The sequence below is a fragment of the Lontra canadensis genome, unplaced genomic scaffold (assembly GCF_010015895.1).
Source record: "Lontra canadensis isolate GAN:19392208 unplaced genomic scaffold, GSC_riverotter_1.0 scaffold187, whole genome shotgun sequence".
NCBI classification, from domain to species: Eukaryota; Metazoa; Chordata; class Mammalia; order Carnivora; family Mustelidae; genus Lontra; species Lontra canadensis.
The window spans coordinates 888,738-909,099 of NW_022631181.1; the positions used below are offsets into that span (position 1 = coordinate 888,738).

The 20,362-nt window shown below is 47.5% G+C and overlaps 1 protein-coding gene across 1 annotated transcript; it reads right to left on the minus strand.

Moving 5' to 3' along the window:
• Positions 1-923: 923 nt before the first annotated feature.
• On the minus strand, positions 924-19,252 carry DAO (D-amino acid oxidase). The gene is made up of 11 exons (XM_032847400.1): positions 19,036-19,252; positions 14,370-14,572; positions 11,246-11,360; positions 9,946-10,022; positions 9,222-9,287; positions 7,740-7,794; positions 6,384-6,488; positions 5,405-5,487; positions 3,818-3,935; positions 3,048-3,146; positions 924-1,800 (listed from the first exon to the last, which is right to left on the minus strand). The coding sequence occupies exons 2-11, from the start codon at positions 14,561-14,563 to the stop codon at positions 1,669-1,671; spliced, it is 1,044 nt and encodes a 347-aa protein (XP_032703291.1). The 5' UTR covers positions 14,564-14,572; positions 19,036-19,252; the 3' UTR covers positions 924-1,668.
• Between the last annotated feature and the right edge of the window lie 1,110 nt (positions 19,253-20,362).

The following is a 20,362-nucleotide window of genomic DNA, read 5'->3' on the forward strand; positions in this document are numbered from 1 at the left end:
CCCTGTATTTTTTTTGTCGGTTCTCTGTCTTCTAAGTTCGATGGGGTTCCTGCTTGACCACCTAGCCTTGACCGGTAGGGGTTTCTCTCCCTCGGGAATTTTAGATTGGGGAAAGTCATCACTTTGGCCAGATACTGAATGCTGTGTTCCACTCCGGGCACTGGGAGATGCCCCCAACCAATCTTGGGCGAGTCCCTAGACTTGACCCAATGAGGTTCTGAGGAGGAGGGAGCTAGTTCCTTCTAAAGGAGTCAAGGGAATACTCAGCAGCTTCCTCCATAGCTGGATCTTCACGTCCCAGCACAGGATTCAGTGTTGTGCACTGGTTGGAAGTGGGGCACTTGAATCACCCAATGCCTGGCTCTCCATCTCCTTCCTACTCCTTCCTAGCCGTTGGCCAGAACTGCCTCTCTGTACCTTGTTCACCAGTGAAATGGGAATGGGAGCTACTTTGTGGGCAGGTGTGTGTGTGTGACTGCACATTACACGAGTAATGTGTGCAAGAGTTGAGTACCGATGCCCAGTGAGAAGGCAATATGTTTTAGGTATAATAATAATAATAATTAATAATTTATTCTTATTCTTATGATTAGGATGGGAACTCTAACAGATCTCGGTTCCCTCACTCTACTTAGCTCAGCGTCAGTCAAAATCATGGCAGATGCTTCATGGAGACCCCGCCAGGTGATACAGTGTGGGAAACATCAGATAGTGATGGCGTGGATGTAGATGGCATGACGTGGGCCAATCAAGACCTCGTCACAGCACATAGGGTGCCACGGGTCCCAGGTGCTTGAAGGCTTCCTCCAGGTTCTGGTCTTTCTCAAAAACCCAGACAGATGCAAATTCCACCCCAGAGCCTGATACAGCTAATTAGAGATAAAGATGCTAAGGTGCCCTCTAGGTTCACTTAAAGCTTTCGAAACATCTGGAAGTCTGTTTATCATCTCAGAGGGTACCAGTCAGAACAGAAGAGAGACATTAAATCTGCCCCCAGACAAGGATTATGTTTGGTGAGTTCAGTTCCTTGTGGGATGAAACCTCTGGCGGCCCCTCCTTAGGGGTTACCATGGGACCATTCAGCAGGTCACTGATGCTGTTGGGAATCCCGGATGTCGAATGGGTATCATGTTGTTAGTTCAACTCCTTCCCTCTTCTGCCTCCCTGCACTCCAGCTCTGCATATGACTTCCTACAATGAGATCTATCACAGTCTTCCCTCAAGTGCACTCTGTGGCATCAGTGCTCTGGGCAAAAAGGGTTCCATAGCTAAATAAGTTTAGGTCCAGATGAAAGAACATAAGTTAGATGTCTTTGTTGCAGGACTTTTCAGAACCTTTTTGATATGTTAATGTAATTTGTCCTCAAGTTACCTAACCTCAACTGTCCTCAATTTTCTGCTGGCCCCTTTGATTTTCTGAGCTTTCCTTTCTTCTGAGGAATTAGAATGTAACAGCCCCCAGCTGTTCTTTATTCTGTGCAGCCCAGAGTGGGTAGAGACCCCAGTGATCAGAGTGAGTCCCAAGTAGGGCCCAACTTGCCTCCGTCTCATCTTGTTTCTTGCAGAAAGGAACCAGGGTAGAAGTGAAGGGTAAGTGACAGCTGGGGAGGGGGGTAACATTGATTGGTTGGCTGAGGGGCATGGGGAGTCCTTGGGGCGGCAGTGTTTTCAGAGGTGTGGTGGTGGCATCCTGAGCAACTTCCTTTCTTCTAGGATCTTCCCAAAGAGCTTGGCGGCCTCCATGGCACAGCCCCAGTGGATGGTGAGCCCGTAGCCTCCATGACCATAGTTGTGGATGACCTGGGAAAGGCAAGAAAGAAGGTAGCCAGGAGGGCCCTGGAAGACTCGGGAGCTCCCTGAAGAGTTCTGAGGAATGCCAGAGAGCACCAGAGGGCCTTTGAGTTCCCCGGCAGGATGGTGGGGCCCCAAGAACTCCAGTAAGGGGACTGTTCGGGGAGCTAGAGATCAACACCCTAGGCTCTCTTTTGCTTAGAAGATGGACCTGTTTTATACACTCAGCATGGGAAAAGCACAGTCATCTAGAACTTGAGGTCAGGGATTCCCTCCCCCAATCAAATTTTTTGAAGTTCCCTAAATCACCTTTCTTGTTTCCATCCTGCTCCGGAATGCCAAACGTCTTGTGTTAATAGATAAACTCTTCTACCCACCTCGGGAGGAAAGAAAAGCCAGGGCATCCTACCGGGGGTACTCTGGCTAGCATGCTAATTTGTCCCAGGGACAGAGGCAAGACCCCTGGGGCCTTTTTTAAAGCTAAAACCATCAGCAAGGAGTCTGACTCCATATGTGACCCTTTGCTCTGTATGTGTGTACACAGGCATGCAAGCACATACACATCCCATATACACATATCACATACACAAAATTTTCCTACACACACAGACACACACACAAACACACACACACACACACACACACACACACACACACACCCCACATGCCCGGCATAAGGGAGGAAGGAGGACCTACAAAAGGAGGATGGCATTCCTGTGGCAACCCCAGCTACCACTTGGTCAGGTCAGTTCCTTAAACCAGGGCATCCTCTGCCATCTCAATAAGCTCCCTTCTTACCCCAGAAGAAGGAACATGAAAGAGGAACTCCAGAGAGCTGATGGAGCAGCCACAAAATGGACATCTGCAAAATGGCTCTGGAGTCAAGTTCAAACCACCTCCCAGCCATGCCCTTCACCAGTTGTCTGATTCAGCCAAATGATTTCGGGTCTTAGATCCCCATTATCCTCACCTGAAGCGTGGGGAAGCAGTCCTTGCCCCAAAGAGCTGGAGGAAAGATTCAGTGAGGTCATTGGACCACAGGCTTTGACAAACCGAGGTGCACTGTCCTCTCTGTAACCTTGAACAAGTCCCTTACCATCACTGAACCTCAGTTTCTTTACAGAGGAGGGGAGGTTAGCCAGCATTGTCCTGGTCTGCCAGTAGGCTATGTGAAGCCGGATGTCAGGCAAGACTGGAAATGCCAGAGCCTATCAGGTGTAGGAAAGGACTTTGTTTTCCTTGCCAAGAGAGCATACCTCTGTGTTTAAAGATCCGAAGTGAAGCCGTTCTCTTTCTAGCCGAATTTGGGGGCGTACTGGCCGGAGGCCAGTAAATTCAGCAACAATTTTGGCATCCTGGAAAAAAAGGTGTTAAGAATTCATCTCTGGATTTTTATTTTTATTTTATTTATTTATTTTTTTTTTTGCTGCTGCCATTTTTGGGTGATAGAGTTAGCTTTGGAGTCTCATTATCATCACCAACAAGAACACCATCACTTTCATTAACCATCACTACCATTACCACCTTTATCAGCCACCAACATCATTATTGTCACTCTTACCACACCACTACCGGTTCTATCAATGACCCCATCTCCATCAACCACCACTACTAGCCACCACCATGATGTCAACAGTCCTGCCTGAATGAGCATGTTCATCACCATCAACACCACCATGGTCATTGTCACCAACAGGCAAAGGAAAAAACTGAGATTTCAAAACACACAAACAGCTAATACTGAGATTTCTAGGACAAATGTATCTGCTCCTTGTGCAGACAGACTAAAAGTGTTTTTAGGGATGTCACCTCAAAAGACAGCAACTCTTAGTCAAGGATCGATAGGGGTCACCAGCTCACAGTAGGACTTCCTTGTGCATTATCAAATTCTAGTGAATTTCACAGTCCCTTGCTGGAATAAATCTGCCCAGTTATCCCGGGGGCAGTGTCTTCCCATCCTCAAGGGGCCTCATGATCAAGCTGCCAAGACCCTGGTCTAGGGTACTGATACCCCTCCCCGCCTTACCTTCAGTGTGGGCTCCAGTCTGCAGCAGCCTTCCCAGATGGTGTTGTGGTCCTGGATATTGTTTACCTCACTCCAATTCCCCAGCTGGAAGATGCCTCCCAGGGTCACTGTCTGCATCCTAGGTAAAAGTGACGAGGGTCAATGACGAAGGGACATGTAGCCTTTGAGGTGAATGGGGGCCATTGCTATGTTCACCCTTCCAGCCATCTCTACCTAAATCCCCATGACCATCTGCATTTTCATCCTTGCTAACACCACCATCAACACCATTGCAATTGCCACTGTCATCAGCACCCATCACCATCTCCACTGTCACCATTAATGTCACTGTTAACCTCATCATCTCTTCCAATGCACAGCATGGTGACTATAGTTAACAATACTGTATTACATACTTGAAAATTGCTAAGAGAGTGAATCTTTTTTTTTTAAGATTTTATTATTTACTTGACAGAGATCACAAGTAGGCAGAGAGGCAGGCAGAGGTGGGGGGGAATCAGGATCCCCGCTGAGCAGAGAACCTGATGCGGGTCTCGATTCCAGGACCCCGGACCATGACCTGAGCAGAAGGCAGAGGCTTTAACCCACTGAGCCACCCAAGCGCCCCAAGAGAGTGAATCTCAAATGTGCTCACTGCACACAAGGAAATCATAATTACGTGACATGATAGATGTCTTAGCTAATCTTATTGTGGTAATCATCCCCCAATATATACATATATCAAATTGTCACGTACATTGTAAATGTTCACCATTGTCAATTATATCTTAATGAAACTGGAAAAAAATGTCATCTATGTCAACAACATCATCTTCACAATTGCCTTCTTTGCTACCATGAATATGTCATCACCATCAACCCCATTCACCATTTCCATCACCAGCATTCATGTTGCCATTGATAATGTCATCTCTGCAACACCACTAACATTCCCATGAAGATAGCACAGCCCCACTTAACATTAATGTCCCAGTCAACATGAATTAACATTGCCTTTGAGTTTGTCATCTCCACTATACATCATCATTGATGGCATCTTCTCAGTCAGCACCAGATACTGTCTCCACTCCCAATCACTGCCATCGTCATCGACCTCCTCAACACCACCACGCCACCCCATTAATGTTAGCACTCTACCATCCTTGTCCCAATCACCACCCCTGTGAACTTTCCCAACAATGACAGTACTATCTCCACTATCACCACTATCTCGATGACATTGTCATCCCATCAACATGGCCATCATCTTCACTAACATCACCTCTCCCATTAATACCATCATCACCAACAACCCAGATCCCTATTCCCACCACACTCCTGTTATTTCTGTTCACATCTTCCAATGTCATTGCCCTCACACCCACTACCATTGTCTCCAGGATCACCACTCCTGTTGTCCAAAAGCGTATTCAAGATGGAGTCCAGTTAAGGCTGAGTCCTGCCTTTCCAGGGATTTAATGGCTCAACCTCACTTAGAAAACATTGGAAGAAAAAAACCTGAAGGGACTAAGCAAAGGGCCTGGGGTGGGCAGCATGAAGAGGGCATGAAGTTATCCCTTCTTCAGCCCTAAGATGTCAGATTCTTACCCTGGGATGATGTATGGGGACTGGTAGATGCCTTTCTCTGGGTCATGGGTGAGAATAAAGTGCTTCATCCAAGGGGCATCCACCTGTTGATTGAGGGCAGACAAGTTTCATTAGAGGAGTTGGATCACTGGGCTTCCCTGCCCTGCTTCCGTCTGCCTAGATGTTCTGACAAGTGTGGCAAAACCCATTCTTCAGCTCTCCACTGACCCCTGTGCTCCAAGTCTGCACTGACTGCTTGCCCTTGCAGGAAAAGCCATCCCTGGTCCCTGAAATATCACACATTCTCACTTACATAACCACAGAAAAGCCCAGCACACATGAACAATATGCATACACATCAGCCCACATCAGGAACACACCAACACTCACACAGGCACACATATACACACATGTCCACAAATGGGCATCCTTCACACACAGGCACACATACACAGTGAAGGGCATTGTGGGATGATGTTTATAAGACACAGGCTCTTAAACCAGGTTGCCAGGGTATCAATCCCAATTCCACAACCCACTACCATGAGAACTTGTGCATGTTACTTAATTCCTCTGTACCTCAGTTTTCCCATCTGTAAAATAGCAATGGCTATATGATAGACCTCATCTCAAAGGGTTCTGGTAAGGATGAAATTAATAACACAATAAAGTGCTCACACCTGTACCTGGCACTTAATAAACACTCCAAAATTGTTTGCTCTTTTTATTGTAATACAGGAATATGCAACTCCTACATAGATACAAACACATACATGCATGCTTTGCTATATTATGAAGAAAAAAAAACCCAAAAGAGAATGTTTGGAGGGGTTATGTTGGTCCTTCTTATTTCTTTAATATGTGAATTGCCCTAAATCTGTGAGGCTCCTCTAACAGATGTCCCCAACACATCCTCTATTTTCAGAGAGAAAATAAACAGGCAGTTACAGTCTCTCTGTCAAGAAAATCAGCAGGTTCCATCCTTCACCTTCACACTCACCTTAATAATTTGTCCCCGGCCTGGCTTCAGTAGAGGGTCTGGCTGTAATGCCCCAGCACACACCCCGGTACAGTTGACAATCACATCAGCACCATCTCCTGCCACCTGGCAGCAATGAACAGAGCAGGTGGCATGGGAGGGGGGAGGGCCCTGGTATCCCCTGCCCCCTCCTTCCCTCCACCCTTCACCCTGCAGCTCTCTGCCCCCTATGGAACAGCAGGGAGGGGACTCAATGAGGAATACAAGGAACAGACTCCAGATCTCCACTCCACCCACTTACCTGCTATGTGACCTCAGAAATGTCCCATCACCTCCTCAAGGCTCATCTACCTTCCCTATTAAGTAGGGCTGGTAATATCTGTTCTTAGGCTGTGTGTGGATCCAGTGTGACCCTGGATGTGAAAGTGTTCAGGAAGGAGGACTGTGGAGTGGGGGAAAGCTTCTTGGGACTTCCCAGAAGAAGTCAGATGCAGAGATAGTTCTCTTCTTTCTTCTGACTCCTTTTTATTTCATTCTCTTGCCTTCTGCTCTGGTGAGGCATTTTCAGAAGGCATGTGGGAACCCCAGGCTCTGTGCAGGTGTGGGATACTTGACAGTTCAAGGGTATAGCATGATGGGCACCCAACACCCCAGACCAGTGCCCCCCCCAAGTCACAGGGCAGTCATGGGACATACACATTGCAAGGCACTATTGTCATTCGAGAGACAATAGTTGCTACAATGGACTATGAGCTTCTTGGAATAAGGGCTGTGTCTGAGTCAACCATGTATCCCAAGTGCCCATTAGGACTCAACCTGGAATAGGTACTCATATATAATGTTAGTAGCTGTATTTACCAACACCTTCACATGCCAAGCACATTCTAGGTGCTAGGATTGAGTGAAGTCTTGCAACAAAGCTCCTGGTGTTGAGCCAGTGCCTGATGGTGATAGCTGCTACTATCATTGTTATTGATGATGGTGTCACTCTGGAACCAAGTCAGCTAAGAGCCTTGACTTTGCAGAAACATTAACTCTGATTTATGTAGGAGGCAACCAAGTATCTGGAACTCAAGAGTGGAGTGCAGCTGATACTGGTAAGAGGCAGCTAGCTCTCTAGCACTAAAACCCATGGAGGCTCAGAGGTAGATTAGCCCCTAATGTCCACCACTATCTTACCATCCCTTTGTTCTAGCCACCAACATCAAGACAGAATGCTTGAGTCTCTGTGAGTTGAAGAAAGGCCTGGAGATAAGAACAGGCCTCAAGGGGACCCTGGGAGTCTGACCAGGGGGCCCCCAACCCAGCAACAGGAAGCAGAGGCCTCCCCTCTTCACCTTTCTCCCACATCCAGCCCCTTCCAGCCCTTCAACTCACCTTCTCAAAAGACTCTACCTTCCGGTGGAAGAATTTCACTCCCCTCTCAGTTAACCTGGGGGGATCAGATACATCAAAAAGCCCAGTATTCAGTTCTTTGCCCCATCTCTCCAAGAAGATGGCATGGTGGGTGTTCCCTCAAAGAACGTTCTGTGGATGTTAGTCCCACAGGATGCTCCTTGAGAAAATGGCTGTGTAGTCAGATCAGATCAATTCATAAGCACCTTGATGGACTAGTGGTCCATGAAATGTCCCTTGAGATGGCCCAAGCCCCTTGTCAAGCAGATGGAGATGGGAGAAGAGCTTTGGTGAAGGTCGTACAGTGAGTTAATGATGGGATTGGGACTTAGACCCAGACCGCTTAGTTCAAAACTCTTCTTACTACCACCACATTGCTTTTTTGTACCATCAAAGAGAATGAGATGCAGGGTGGAGGAGGGGCAGAGTTGGACCAATGCTAAAAACCCTTTTGTCAGAAGCAAGGCATGAGGAGGAAGGTGGGCTGGGGACATCCACCCCTCCCTCAAAATGTCCCAGAGGAAAAATAACTGTCATTTTTAGAAATGTAGGAGAAACATGAAAAGAACAGGAAGTAAATCCTATGAAAGGTGAAGCATAACTCCAGGACTATTTCCTAAAGATAGAAAAAGTGAGGTTTTTAGTTTAGTTAGAGGCTAGATAGGAGTCACAAGTACCCTAATGTTAGGAGAAATAACTATGATTTAGTGCAATGATTCCCATACCTGGCTGATAATTAGAATCACTAAGGGAACTTCTTAAAACACAATTTTCTAAGCCCCACCCCAGAGGATCTGATTCAGTAGATATACAGTGGGGTCCTGAAATCTGCATTTCTAAAACTCTCCTCAGGTCATTTGACAAAAGCTGCAATCCACTCTAGATTTTTTTTAAAATCTTAATAAAATAGTAAAACATAGGAAATATATGGAATCTTCCTTAATACTAATATAAATATAAATATGTCTCTCAAGATAGTGTTTGCTAATTTAAAACACTGCAGGATTTCTATTAACATCATGAACCAGACAGAGACAACCACTATCCCCTGTATTAGTTAACATTGTTCTGGAGGTAGTGGCCACAGCAGTTAGATAAGAAAAAAAAAATGAGGTATAAAAATAAAAGATAACTTATGTCTTGCAAATTATTTAAATATGTCTGGAAAACTTAAGGGAATCCATTTAAAACAATTACACAAACACTATGGATTTTGGTGAGGTCAATAATAAATATTACACATCAAGAGCTGCCCAGGTGGTTTTGATGCCCAATCAGATATGGAAACCATGGTTTAGTACACAGAGGTGATCAGAACCAATGACAGCTCCCACCAAGACTGAGCTTTCCTTTAACATTTGGGGTTTGTAAATATAAGAACAAAAACAAATCCCATGAACAATTGTCCATAGACACCCTGGTCCTTGGGAGGTGCTTTCCTTAAACCAAAGTTGAAATTCTCACCTTTCAGTCAGCCATGGTAGATACCTCCTCCCCTCCACAATCAAGCTTGTGTTGAACCAGCCATAGCTAGAGTCAAAACCAGGCAAGAGAGGTGATAAAGAATCAGAATCAGAACAATATTCAGACTTTCAAAGGGAGGTGGGAGGAGTCTCACTTTGGGGGACCCCCAAGTGTAGAGCCAGGACCACTGAGTGAAGTTCAAATGAGGACTGGTTTTCAGTGCAAAGAAATTTTTTTTTTATCAGAAAACCCATCTCTGACATTGGGGTGTGCACATGGAGACTGGATGTGCATTCTTAGAGGGGATTCAGGTATGGGGTGGGGTGAGGGGAGGGCCAAAGAGACATCAGGCTGCAAGAGAAAGAATAGAGGTGCTTGGAGTCACACAGACTGGGTTGGAATCCCATTTTGGTTGCTTGGTTGTGTGACCTTGGGATGTCAGCTTCTCTGTAGCTCAGTTTCTTCATCTACAAAAGAGGGTAGTGACATGGAGCTTCTGGGCTTCAGATCTGTGACTCCATATCCCCCACCATCTTAGCCCAGGGCCCCGTTGGGTGGGTGGCTTCTCCAAAGGAGCTGGACAGAGCAGCAGGAGTCTAATATACCAGTGGCTTTTGGCTTCGGATGGGACAGAAAACTTGGTGCCTCCATCTTCTGCTGCTTTCTTGGCAGATCTGTCTGAATCATGGGACCACATCCCCTTTGCCCCTGACAACAACCTCACCTATAATCAGGGAACATGTCTAACTCTCTGCCGGTCAGCTTCCGAAATCCCAGAACTGTGTCCTTCCAGGAAGGATCCTGCCAAGGGAAGAGAGAGGGAGGCACAGGGATGAGTGGAAGTGAATTGAAAGTTGTCCAATGTGTACCATGTGTAAGGTGCCTTTCCAAGTATGTTACTTATACCTATCCATTTAATATCCCCAACAATTCATTGAGATACATACTATTCTTATCTCCATTTTCACAGATGGGCCAGCTGAGACTTAAAGAGGTTAAGCAACTTGTCTAAAGTCACACCACTAATAAACAATGGAGCTGAACCAACACAGCCTGGCTTCAGAGTCCATGGTCTTAACCATGATCCTATATGAAGGAAGGGTAAGGTGAGAATAAGGCTGAGGGCAAGTGATAGGGTAAGAGTCAGAAATAGGACAGAAACCACTGACAGTGAGGGTTATACCAAGGGTGAGGGTGGGAGGCAGCAGAGCATAGAATCAGACAACCTGGTGGAGTTTTGGGCCTCCCCACAGACCACCTTGAATTCTCTGAGACTTCCATTTTTCTTGTCTGTATCATGGAGTTAATAATCACTCTTGGTCCCATGGAAGAGAACAGATAATATGGGTGATGCCCGTCACCCAGTGCTAAACATTGACTCAGCCTTAGAGAGCTGGCCTGGGTTTCTGGACGCCCAGCCAAAACCATCTCCTCCAAGCAACTTGAGAACATCCCCCAAGGCTGTGTCCTTCTTAGCGCATTGGGCACCATGGGGTCCCAGACAACCTGGGTTCAAATCCCAGGTCTATCATGTAAGAGATTTGTGACTTGAGGAAGTTACTCCATTTCTCTGAGCTTCTATTTCCTCATTGTACAAAGAGGCTAATGATAACACTTTTGATTAATTATGAGAATTAAACAAGTCACTAGTTGAAAAGTAGTTAGCACAGCGCCTGGTACAAAGTAAGGCTCCTGTGCCACGATGAGTGTTTTAGTCTCTCTTGGTGGAAAGTCCTGGCATCTCCAGGGGCCCAGGCAACCTTGTGACTTCAGCATGAAATCACCACCAGTACACGACGTGTCTGGATTTGCCTCGACCAAAGACTAGTTCCCCTGGTTCATCAGAAAATTCTTTGGTCTCTGCCAATTTAAGGACAAAATCAGAACCAAAAATAATTTTAAAGCAGAAATAGAATTTAAAGGAAACCTGATTTGAATGTAAGAGGCTGTCATCTACAAGGCTCAAAGTACTCCCTAGATTTGGGCTTCCAGCTCTGGTCTGTGATCAAGGATGCCTCACTCACCGGAAAAGCTTCACGGAAGAGGTTGTAGCCTGAGATTAGGGCCAGGCCCATGTTTGCAGCGTTGGGAGAATGGATGTGGCTCAGGAGATAGTCGAATGTTTGCCGGTTCCAATGCCTGGAAGGATCCCGCAGATTCTCGGTCACCTAATACCCCGAGCTGGATGAGAAATCTCTTAGGGTTGGCTTGCATTGGGATTGTGACCAGGCTGGTGGGGATAGGTCAAAATTCAGAAACCCACCACGTTCCCTTCTGCAATATCTCAAATGCTTATGGGGCTTCCCTATCCCCAGACTTTCTAGTAGTTTTCCCCATTGATAGGAAAGAGAAAGTAGGAAGCAAGGGATGGCCCAGCACAACCATTTGGAGCCCACCTCAGCCTTGGGATTATGTAGCTGCAAGTTTAAATGATGGCTTGGGCCCGCTTTGAGATCTGCCCCATAATTCAGGCTCACTCCAAGCACTCCCCTCTCCATATAAATGCCAGCAGGAGACCTTAGCTTGCTGCTCCCGAACACTTTCCTCCTCCTCTTCCTGGGCACAGAACCTGGCTATGTCTCCTCGGCTCCCAGGCAGCCGGGTGTGGTCACATGACTGCACTCTGCCCAATGGACCCTAAGACTGCACACGTCATCTTCATGCTGTATTCCTTCCAAAACCAAAGCCTAGTGACATCAGAAGGTATGATGACACAGGTACTGTGGCCACATGAGAAGCCACAGAGGAGGACAGCAGAGCTGTGAGATGCAAGGAACCAGGGCCCCTGAATTGCCACCCACTGGTCAGGAACATCAGTTCTAGAATTTGTGGGAGAATGTAACTTCTGTTTGAGTCTTTACACACTTGGGGATTCTTTCCTGAAGCAGTCAGCAGTTTGCAGTTTCTAAACAGACAAAATAACCTTTGCTACACCTGGTCATCCGCCTACCCAAACATCCACCTGGAGGATCCTCAGAAAGTTAAAACTAACATTACCCTATGATCCGGCAATCACACTACTGGGTATTTACCCAAAGAATACAAAAACACTAATTCAAACGGATACATGAATCCCGTTCATAGCAGCATTATTGGCAATAGCCAAGATACGGAAGCAGCCCAAGCATCCGTCAATTGATGAATGGATAAAGATGTGGTCTATATATACAATGGACTACTGCTCAGCCATAAAAGAGAATGAAATCTTGCCATGTGCAATGACATGGACAGAGCTAGAGAGGACAATGCTAAGCGAAATAAGGGAAAGACAAATGCCCTATGATCTCACTCCTCTGTGGAATTAAAGAAACAAAAGAACTGAGCAAAGGGGAAAAGAGAAAAAGAGAGACTCTCAACTGTAGAGAACAAAGTGATGGTTCCCAGAGAGGAGGTGGGTGGGGGGTGCAGGGAAATAGGTGATGGGGATGAAGGAAAACACTCATGGCAAGCACCAGGCATTCAATCCATGTAGTACACACCTGAAACTAATGTAACACTGTATGTTACCTAACTGGAGCTAAAGTAAACACATTTAAAAATTGTTAAATAAAAATTGTCACGGGCGTCTGGGTGGCTTAGTGGGTTAAGCCTCTGCCTCCAGCTCAGGTCATGATCTCAGAGTCCTGGGATCGAGCCCCGCATCGGGCTCTCTGCTCAGCAGGGAGCCTGCTTCCCCCACCCCTTTTCCTGCCTCTCTGTCTACTTGTGATCTCTCTCTCTGTTAAATAAAGAAATAAAAAATCTTAAAAAAAAATGATTGTCGCAATGGGCAAATTCAGGGGAGATACATTTCTAAGCTGTTAAATACAGCCGAGAGACTGTTAGAAATGGCAATTGGAATGAATTCAAATAAACCGAAAGATCTTTTTACGAATTCATATATGGAAAAAAAATTACATCTCCAAGGGCAAAATTGCCCCCTACTGTACCCAGTATCAAGGACTTTAGTGCATTTTGTCCTTCTTTGTAATTATTGCTGGGATTCGAAGGGCTCTGTCTCCTTTTTTTCTTTTTTTTTAGATTTTTTTTTTTAATTTGAGAGAGAAATGAGAGAGAGAGAGAATAAGGAGGGGCAGTGGCAGAGGGAGAGGGAGAAGCAGACCCCCCACTGAGCAGAGAGCCCAGGACCCTGAGCTGAAGGCAGCCGCCTAAATGACTGAGCCACCCATGTGCCCCCAAAGGGCTCTGTTTCCTATTAGCCCCTGGGGAAATCAGATGAAAATGACCTTTAAATAAATAAACTAGGAAAAAATATCCCAGTATTCCTGACCCATCCATGCACATGGCATCCACAGCCACCCAGTTTATGCGAGGCATGGAGGAAAGCCTCCATTCATCTAGCACATAGTAGGGCTTACTATTTAGTAGCATTTTCTTCTAAGCCTTGACAAGGCACTTTTTCTTTTTTTTTTTTATGTTATTTTTTCAGTGTTCCAAGATTCATTGTTTATGCACCACACCGAGTGCTCCATGCAATACGTGCCCTCCTTAATACCCACCACCAGGCTCACCCAACCTCCCACCCACCTTCCCTCCAAAACCCTCAGTTTATTTCTCGGAGTCCACTGTCTTTCTTGGTTCATCTCCCCCTCCGATTTCTCCCAAATCACTTCTCCTCTCCTTCACCCAATGTCCTCTGTGTTATTCCTTATGCTCTACAAATAAACAAAACCATATGATAATTGACGCTCTCTGCTTGACTTATTTCACTCAGCAGAATCTCCTCCAGTCCGGTCCACGTTGACAAAAACGTTGGGCATTCATCCTTTCTGATGGAGCCATAATACTCCATAGTGTATATGGACCACATCTTCCTTATCCATTCATCCGTTGAAGGGCATCTTGGCTCTTTCCACAGTTTGGCGACTGTGGCCATTGCTGCTATGCACATTGGGGTACAGATGGCCCTTCTTTCCACTACATCTGTATCTTTGTATCTAAATACCCAGTAGTGCAATGGCAGGGTCATAGGGAAGCTCGATTTTTAATTTCTCAAGGAATGTCCACACTGTTTTCCAAAGTGGCTGCACCAACTTGCATTCCCAACAAAGAGCTTGTTCTTGCTGATGGGAACCCTGAGAGGGAGCGTCCCCTCTTCGAATTCAGCCCCTCCACTTCCCCGGGCCGCCCTCTGGGACCCTCACTCACACTTCCTGTGGGTTGCTGGGGTCCGAGAGGTAGGCCTGACAGAGGCCAGCAGCCACGTCGCTGTTGGTGAACGGGGTGAAGCGGTCCGCATAGACCCTCACATCCAGTGACGGCAGGACCGAATGGTAACGCTCGTGGATGCACAGGGCAGTGGAGAGCCCAACGACACCTGCTCCAATCACCACCACGCGCATCGTGCCAGCCTGCAGGGAGGAAAGTTTGCAGTGTGCCATCACCACCATCGCCGCTGTCCCTTGAAAGCTTAGAAAGTGCTAGACACTGCCAAGCGCTTCTACACCTGATCCTCCTACTGACCCTCAGAAACAGAAAAATGGAATCACAGAGAGGCAAAGCAACTTGCCCAAAGTCACACAGTGGGTAAGTGAAGCAGCTGTGGTTGGGGAGCCTTGCCCAAAGACCTTGCCCCAAGCCAGGAATGTAACTAGGACCGGAGAGAGTTTTCTGGCCAGCCGCTGACAGGGAGGTAGCAGCGAGGACCATGAGCTCCAGCTTCAACGCTGCCTCAACTCTGCCACCTACTGGCCATTGGCTTTGGGCGGGATGCTCATGAGCCTTCACCTTCTGGGAAACGGTGGGAAAAAGGACTCATGCCTTGGAGAAGAGATGGGACTTTTAACTAGATGGCCAGTGTGGAAACCTCAGCATAGTGTCAAGTGCAAAAGAAGATGTTTACTGACATTTGTGGAGCACCTACTGCGTGCAGCCCCAGTGCTGAGTGCTTCTCCCCACGTCCTTAGGAGGCTGGGGCTGGTGTTATTGGCCCCATTGTTCAGATGAGGAAAAAGAGGCTCAGAGAGGTGAAGTAAGTTACCTGAGGTCACACAGCCAGTAAGTGATGCTGCTGGGATTTCATTTCAATTCAAGAAAACTCAATGTCCACGTAGGGCACACCTACTATGTGCCAAGCTTGGAGCGAGTAGGTGCAGGTCTGACTTATAGAACTCAGGTCTTCCAGCACACCCACTCAGGGAATGCCTCGGTGGCTGGGCTGGCTGGGTCCTCAGAAGTTGAAAAGGCCTAGCAGCTTTTGACCTTGAAGCTGCTTGGGCCCTGCACAGCAGGGAAATACCCTGTGGGCTCCTGCTGAGGCAGAACAAGAGGACTTTTTATGCCCGGAAGGGCCAAATTCAACTTTCCCTCCTCTACACTCACAGCCCTCTTCCCACAGACCGAGCCTCCTGGCAACCCAGTGGCCCTGAACGGCAGGACATTCTCAATATGGCCTAGTTTTATAAAAGGGGAAAACGGCTCCAGCCCACAAAAACTGGACTCCGTTGGGGTTTCAGCAGCCAAGTTGGAGATAAAACCAGGAAACGGAAAGGCATTGCTCATTGTCCTTCCAGCTGCGAGGCTTGGTTGCAGGGGCAGACCCTCTCAAGGACCCCTAGGCTCCTGCCATCCCTCCTCCCCACTACTTTGACTTAAGAGATTCAATATCCTCTTCTGTAAACTAAGAGTGACCTTGACCTCACAAGGTCACCCTGAAAATGAATCCACTAGCCTGGCGGAAGTTTCTGGTGTGGCCCTTGGCACAGAGTAGGCCCTCAGTATGTAGTGACCTCCTTCTGTCCCACGGCCTCTTGAAGATAACAAGGGAAAGAACACCGAGGGAAGGAGAAGAGGAAGAAGGGAGAATCAAACCCGGCTTCACTTCTTACTCTCTGTGTGGCCTTGACCAAGTTACTTCCCCTCTCTGGGCCTTCTGACTCTCTCCATGAAACTCCGGAGAGTTGACCACTTTTGTGCATTAACAGTAAGAAGGCAAGAATAGAGGGCTTTCCTGTAATTTCCAAATACCCCGAATGAATCCCAGAGGCGGTAGTAACAGCCCAGGCTGGGGGTCAGACATATGCAGGTTCATAGCCTGGCATCTGGTCCACACCAGCTGTGTGTCCCTAGGCAAGTCACTTAACTCAACTGAGTGAGGGTGACCAATCTCCTCCATGTCTCAGGACTGAGGATGTTCCCAGGACGTGGACTCTGAGAGAGAAAACCAGGGGAGTCCTGGGGCAAACAGGGCTGAGTTGGTCATCCTCACTGAGGACTTTTAAGGCTTAACAAAGCTTCCTGCCCATTGTCTCCCTACCAGAGTATCAGCTCCAGGAGGACAGGGCATTTCTTTTTTAAGGTTTATTTATTTATTTGAGAGAGAGAGAGAGTGAGTGCACAAGTTCGTGGGGGCAGGGGGAGTACAGAGGGAGAGAAGCTCAAGCAGATGCCCTGCTGAGCCCAGGGCCTGGCACGGGGCTCGATCTCACAACCCATGAGGTCATGATCTGAGCTGAAACCAAGAGTCAGACGCTTAACCAACTGGACCCTGGGCAGGGTTTTTTATGTACTGCCCTATCCCCAGGGCCTAGAATAGTGCCAGGGATGAATGAATGAATGAATGATTCAAGTTTTTATGAGGCTCAAAAGAGAAAATACTGGTGAAGCGCTGGGAAGCTCATAAATTACCACAGTTGATTTTCACCATCCCAGTTCACAGGTGAGGGAGCCAAGGGCAGAGAGAGGAAGCTAAGTTATTTGAGGTCATAACAAGGGTTGGATGAAAAGTGGGGTGTGAACCCCACTCTGCCTTTTCCAGGGCCCGAGTTTTTGTTGTTGTTGTTGTTGTTGTTTTCCATTCTCATGTCACCTAGAAAACCAGCAAAGGATGGGAGAAAAAGAAGCTGCTTCTATAGGGGAGGTTGTGAGGGATGAGGAAAGCGTGAAAACCCTCCAGAGGTTTCTGGGCAGGGAGAAAGAGGCCTCGGACCGAGGCAAAGCAGGCACACCGCCTGTCTTTCAATAACCAGGCTGGTCAGGTGTGTCAAAGCCTCTGGTTAGGAGCAGGAGCACGTGCCGAAGAGAAGAGCTTGGGGGACGCCCAGAACAACATCTGGAACCAAATGGCCAATAGGAACAGGGACAAGTCACAGCGTGGGACTCAGTTTCTCCAGCGCATAAAGTTCTAAAGATGAGTTAGACATTGTCATGCAGACGGTGAAACTGAGGTCTGGAAAAGCGGAGGGACTCAACCAAAATGATGCATTTGTGATAAAAGGGTTTGTGTGGTCTTGGGATGAAAAAGTCTCCATAGGTTGAATCAGGAAAAGAACGGGCCATACAGAGACAGCAGTAAGCCTGCTAGCATGTTCCAGTCACTGCACTAAGAACTTTACGTGCTTTTATCTGCTTTCATCCTCTGACAGCCCTCGGGGTTATCATTATGCCCATTTTCCAGATGAAGCAAGTGAGGCTCAGACACCCATGAGCAGCAGAGCCCGTGTCCCTAAACACCACCGAGAGAAGCTGGCGAATCACACTATTTGAAAAAACATCCGAGAGCTAAGCAGCTGAACATAAAGAGACAGTATTTCAGGGTCCTGCGTTGAAAGAACCCATACCATACAACGTGCGTGTGAATTCTTAGCGTGTTGATAGTAGGCACAGACTCGAGAAGGAGGAATGTGTTTCCTAAAGCCAATCATCTTCAGCTGCGTGAATCTAATCTGATGCTGATTAGAGCAAATTGTGTGTATGCATTAAAGCACACTATAAACGCATGACGTTCTTCCACGAAGCAGAAGCCGAGCTGTAGGATCGGACAGATCCAGCCTCCGGTTAAAATCATTCATGCATGTGGATCATGAACTTGGGGACTGGCATACACACGGCTCGACTGCTAGGTCCGCCATTTCTCGCTGTTGTTGGCGTTCCTGTTAGTGTGGCTTCTCCCATGTCTTATGCCGTTACTTCAACCAAGCATGCTCAGGGTGGGGAGGGGGTACGTCCAGGAAGATGCAGAGGTTCCCACATTTATCTGCATGTGTGTGTCATTATAATGTCTCCGTCAGCGTGGGGCGGGAGGGGAATTTTGGGCGTCTGCCCCTCGCCAGGCACATGTAGGTTCAGTACAGATGGTCCTCTTGCTTCCTCCTCTCAACTGCTCTGGGAGGTTTTACAGACGTGGGGCTAAGATTCGGGGAGAGGAAGTCACTCTGCCAAAGTCACACAGCCAGTGTGGGACAGCACTGGGACCTGGACCCTGCTCTGGGCTTTCCACACCGTGCTAGGTAACTATTAGCCAACAGGCGGTAAGTGGGCACCTGACGCTTTCTGCTTGCTTTTTGCTTGCTCTGGCGTTTGTTTGCTTATAACCTCCCTTGTCCCTCAAAAAGAATTTAGGGCAGCTTGTGCCTTTGATTGCTATTTGCATGTAGCAAAAAAAAAAAAAAAAAAAGGAGACTTGTTACAAAAAAATCGGGCGAGGTATTTGACTGAACTAAATCAGGTTGTCCCATACGGCTACTTCTTCTGCCGCTGATATTTTCACAATTTACCTTTAAAAGGAACAGATTCAATAAATGCTTGACAAGCAGGCTACCAGCCCCCTGTCCCCAAATAATAATGACCATTTACTGAGTACTTGCTACATGCCCAGTTCTGTGCTAAGCTCTTTCTGTTCATCACCTCTTTTGATATTCAGACTAGCCCTATAAGAGGTGATTATGATCCCTGTCTTCCAGAGGAGAAGGAGATCTGGAGAGGTGAAGGCACCTGCCTAGCCACAGAGCTGTCGCCTGCCTTGGGCTCTGATATGGAGCCTTCTCCTTGGTGCTGGGAGGACTTTGAGTCCCGGGGCACCGACACCCCCACTCACCTGGACTTCCAGACTTCTGAAGAGACAGCTGCTGTAGACGCAGGATCTTATCTCCTGAGGGGAGCCTCCTGATTCTGGGGCGTCCTGTCCTCAGCCCTCTGCCCACCAACTGGGACTGGAGCTCAGGGTCAAAATCTGGAGTTATGGACAGGGCACAGCAAGGGGCGGGGCTTGGCACTGTGCTGCTCACAGGCTGGGAGACCTCCCCTCCCCTCCCTTCCTTCTGGTCCCTGAAAAGTTGCCTGACTTTTCTGGCTGATCCCAAGCCCCTGGGGACAGCCCTCGGGGGAAGGAGGGCGGGAGGGCTGATGGGGACAAGGAGGTCTGTCTCTCGGGCCAGCTGGAGACGATCCTTTCTTCCCTCTTCCTGCTGCCACGCTGGGGGAAGGGAGGGTTGTTCCCCCGGCCACTGTGGGCCTGGCAGCCTGGCAGCACTGTGGGGAGGCCACAGATACAGGACAGGGCCTCCAGCGGCCAGCCTAATGCCATTCTTGGATGCTGGATGCCTGAGGCCAAGGAGAGACTCAAGGCAACGCCTGTTTGGGCCATAAGGATGCGTGGCTCTTTTCTGCCGTATCCCAGAGACACAGGCGGCAGAACTCCAGGTCCCTCCTCTGCCAGGGCTAGACGTGGAGTTGTGATTATTGGAGCCAAAGGATTACCAGGCGCCTACTGTGTCGATGGGGAGACTGAGGCCCGGAGACAGGGACTAACCAGCCCCAAGTCAGGCATCCTTTGGGTCAGCTTTGAAGATCCAGCTTCCACTTCCCTGTCTTCAGCATCATCAAATAAACAAGTGAGGATAAAATAAGAAAATGCATAGAAAAAAACTTAGTGCATGGTATTTTTCAATAATAACTTTAATTTTTAAATTTTAGATTTTTTCTTTGTTTGACAGAGATAGAGAAAGAGCAAGCACAAGCAGTGGGAGCAGGGGAGGGAGAAGCAGGCTCCCCACTGAGCAGGGAGTCTGATGCGGGGCTCAATCCCAGGACCCCAGGACCATGACCTGAGCCGAAGGCAGACACCCAACCAACGGAGCCACCCAGGTGTCCTTTTTTTAATAATAATTTTTTAAAAGATGGAGTGAACTTTACATTTTACTCTATATATTTCTATTTCATTTGAATTTTTAAAATAGTAGTCATATCACATGACCTTGTGTCCCTAATGCCTTGTGCCCCTAGTTCATCATGGGAATATTTAAAATTAACAGTTAATTTAAAGTTAACAGAAATTCACCAGATAGCTTCATGTGCCCCCCAACTCTTATCCCAGCAACGATGTATATCTTAGAAATTTCAGTATGCCAGTTTTATGTATTATT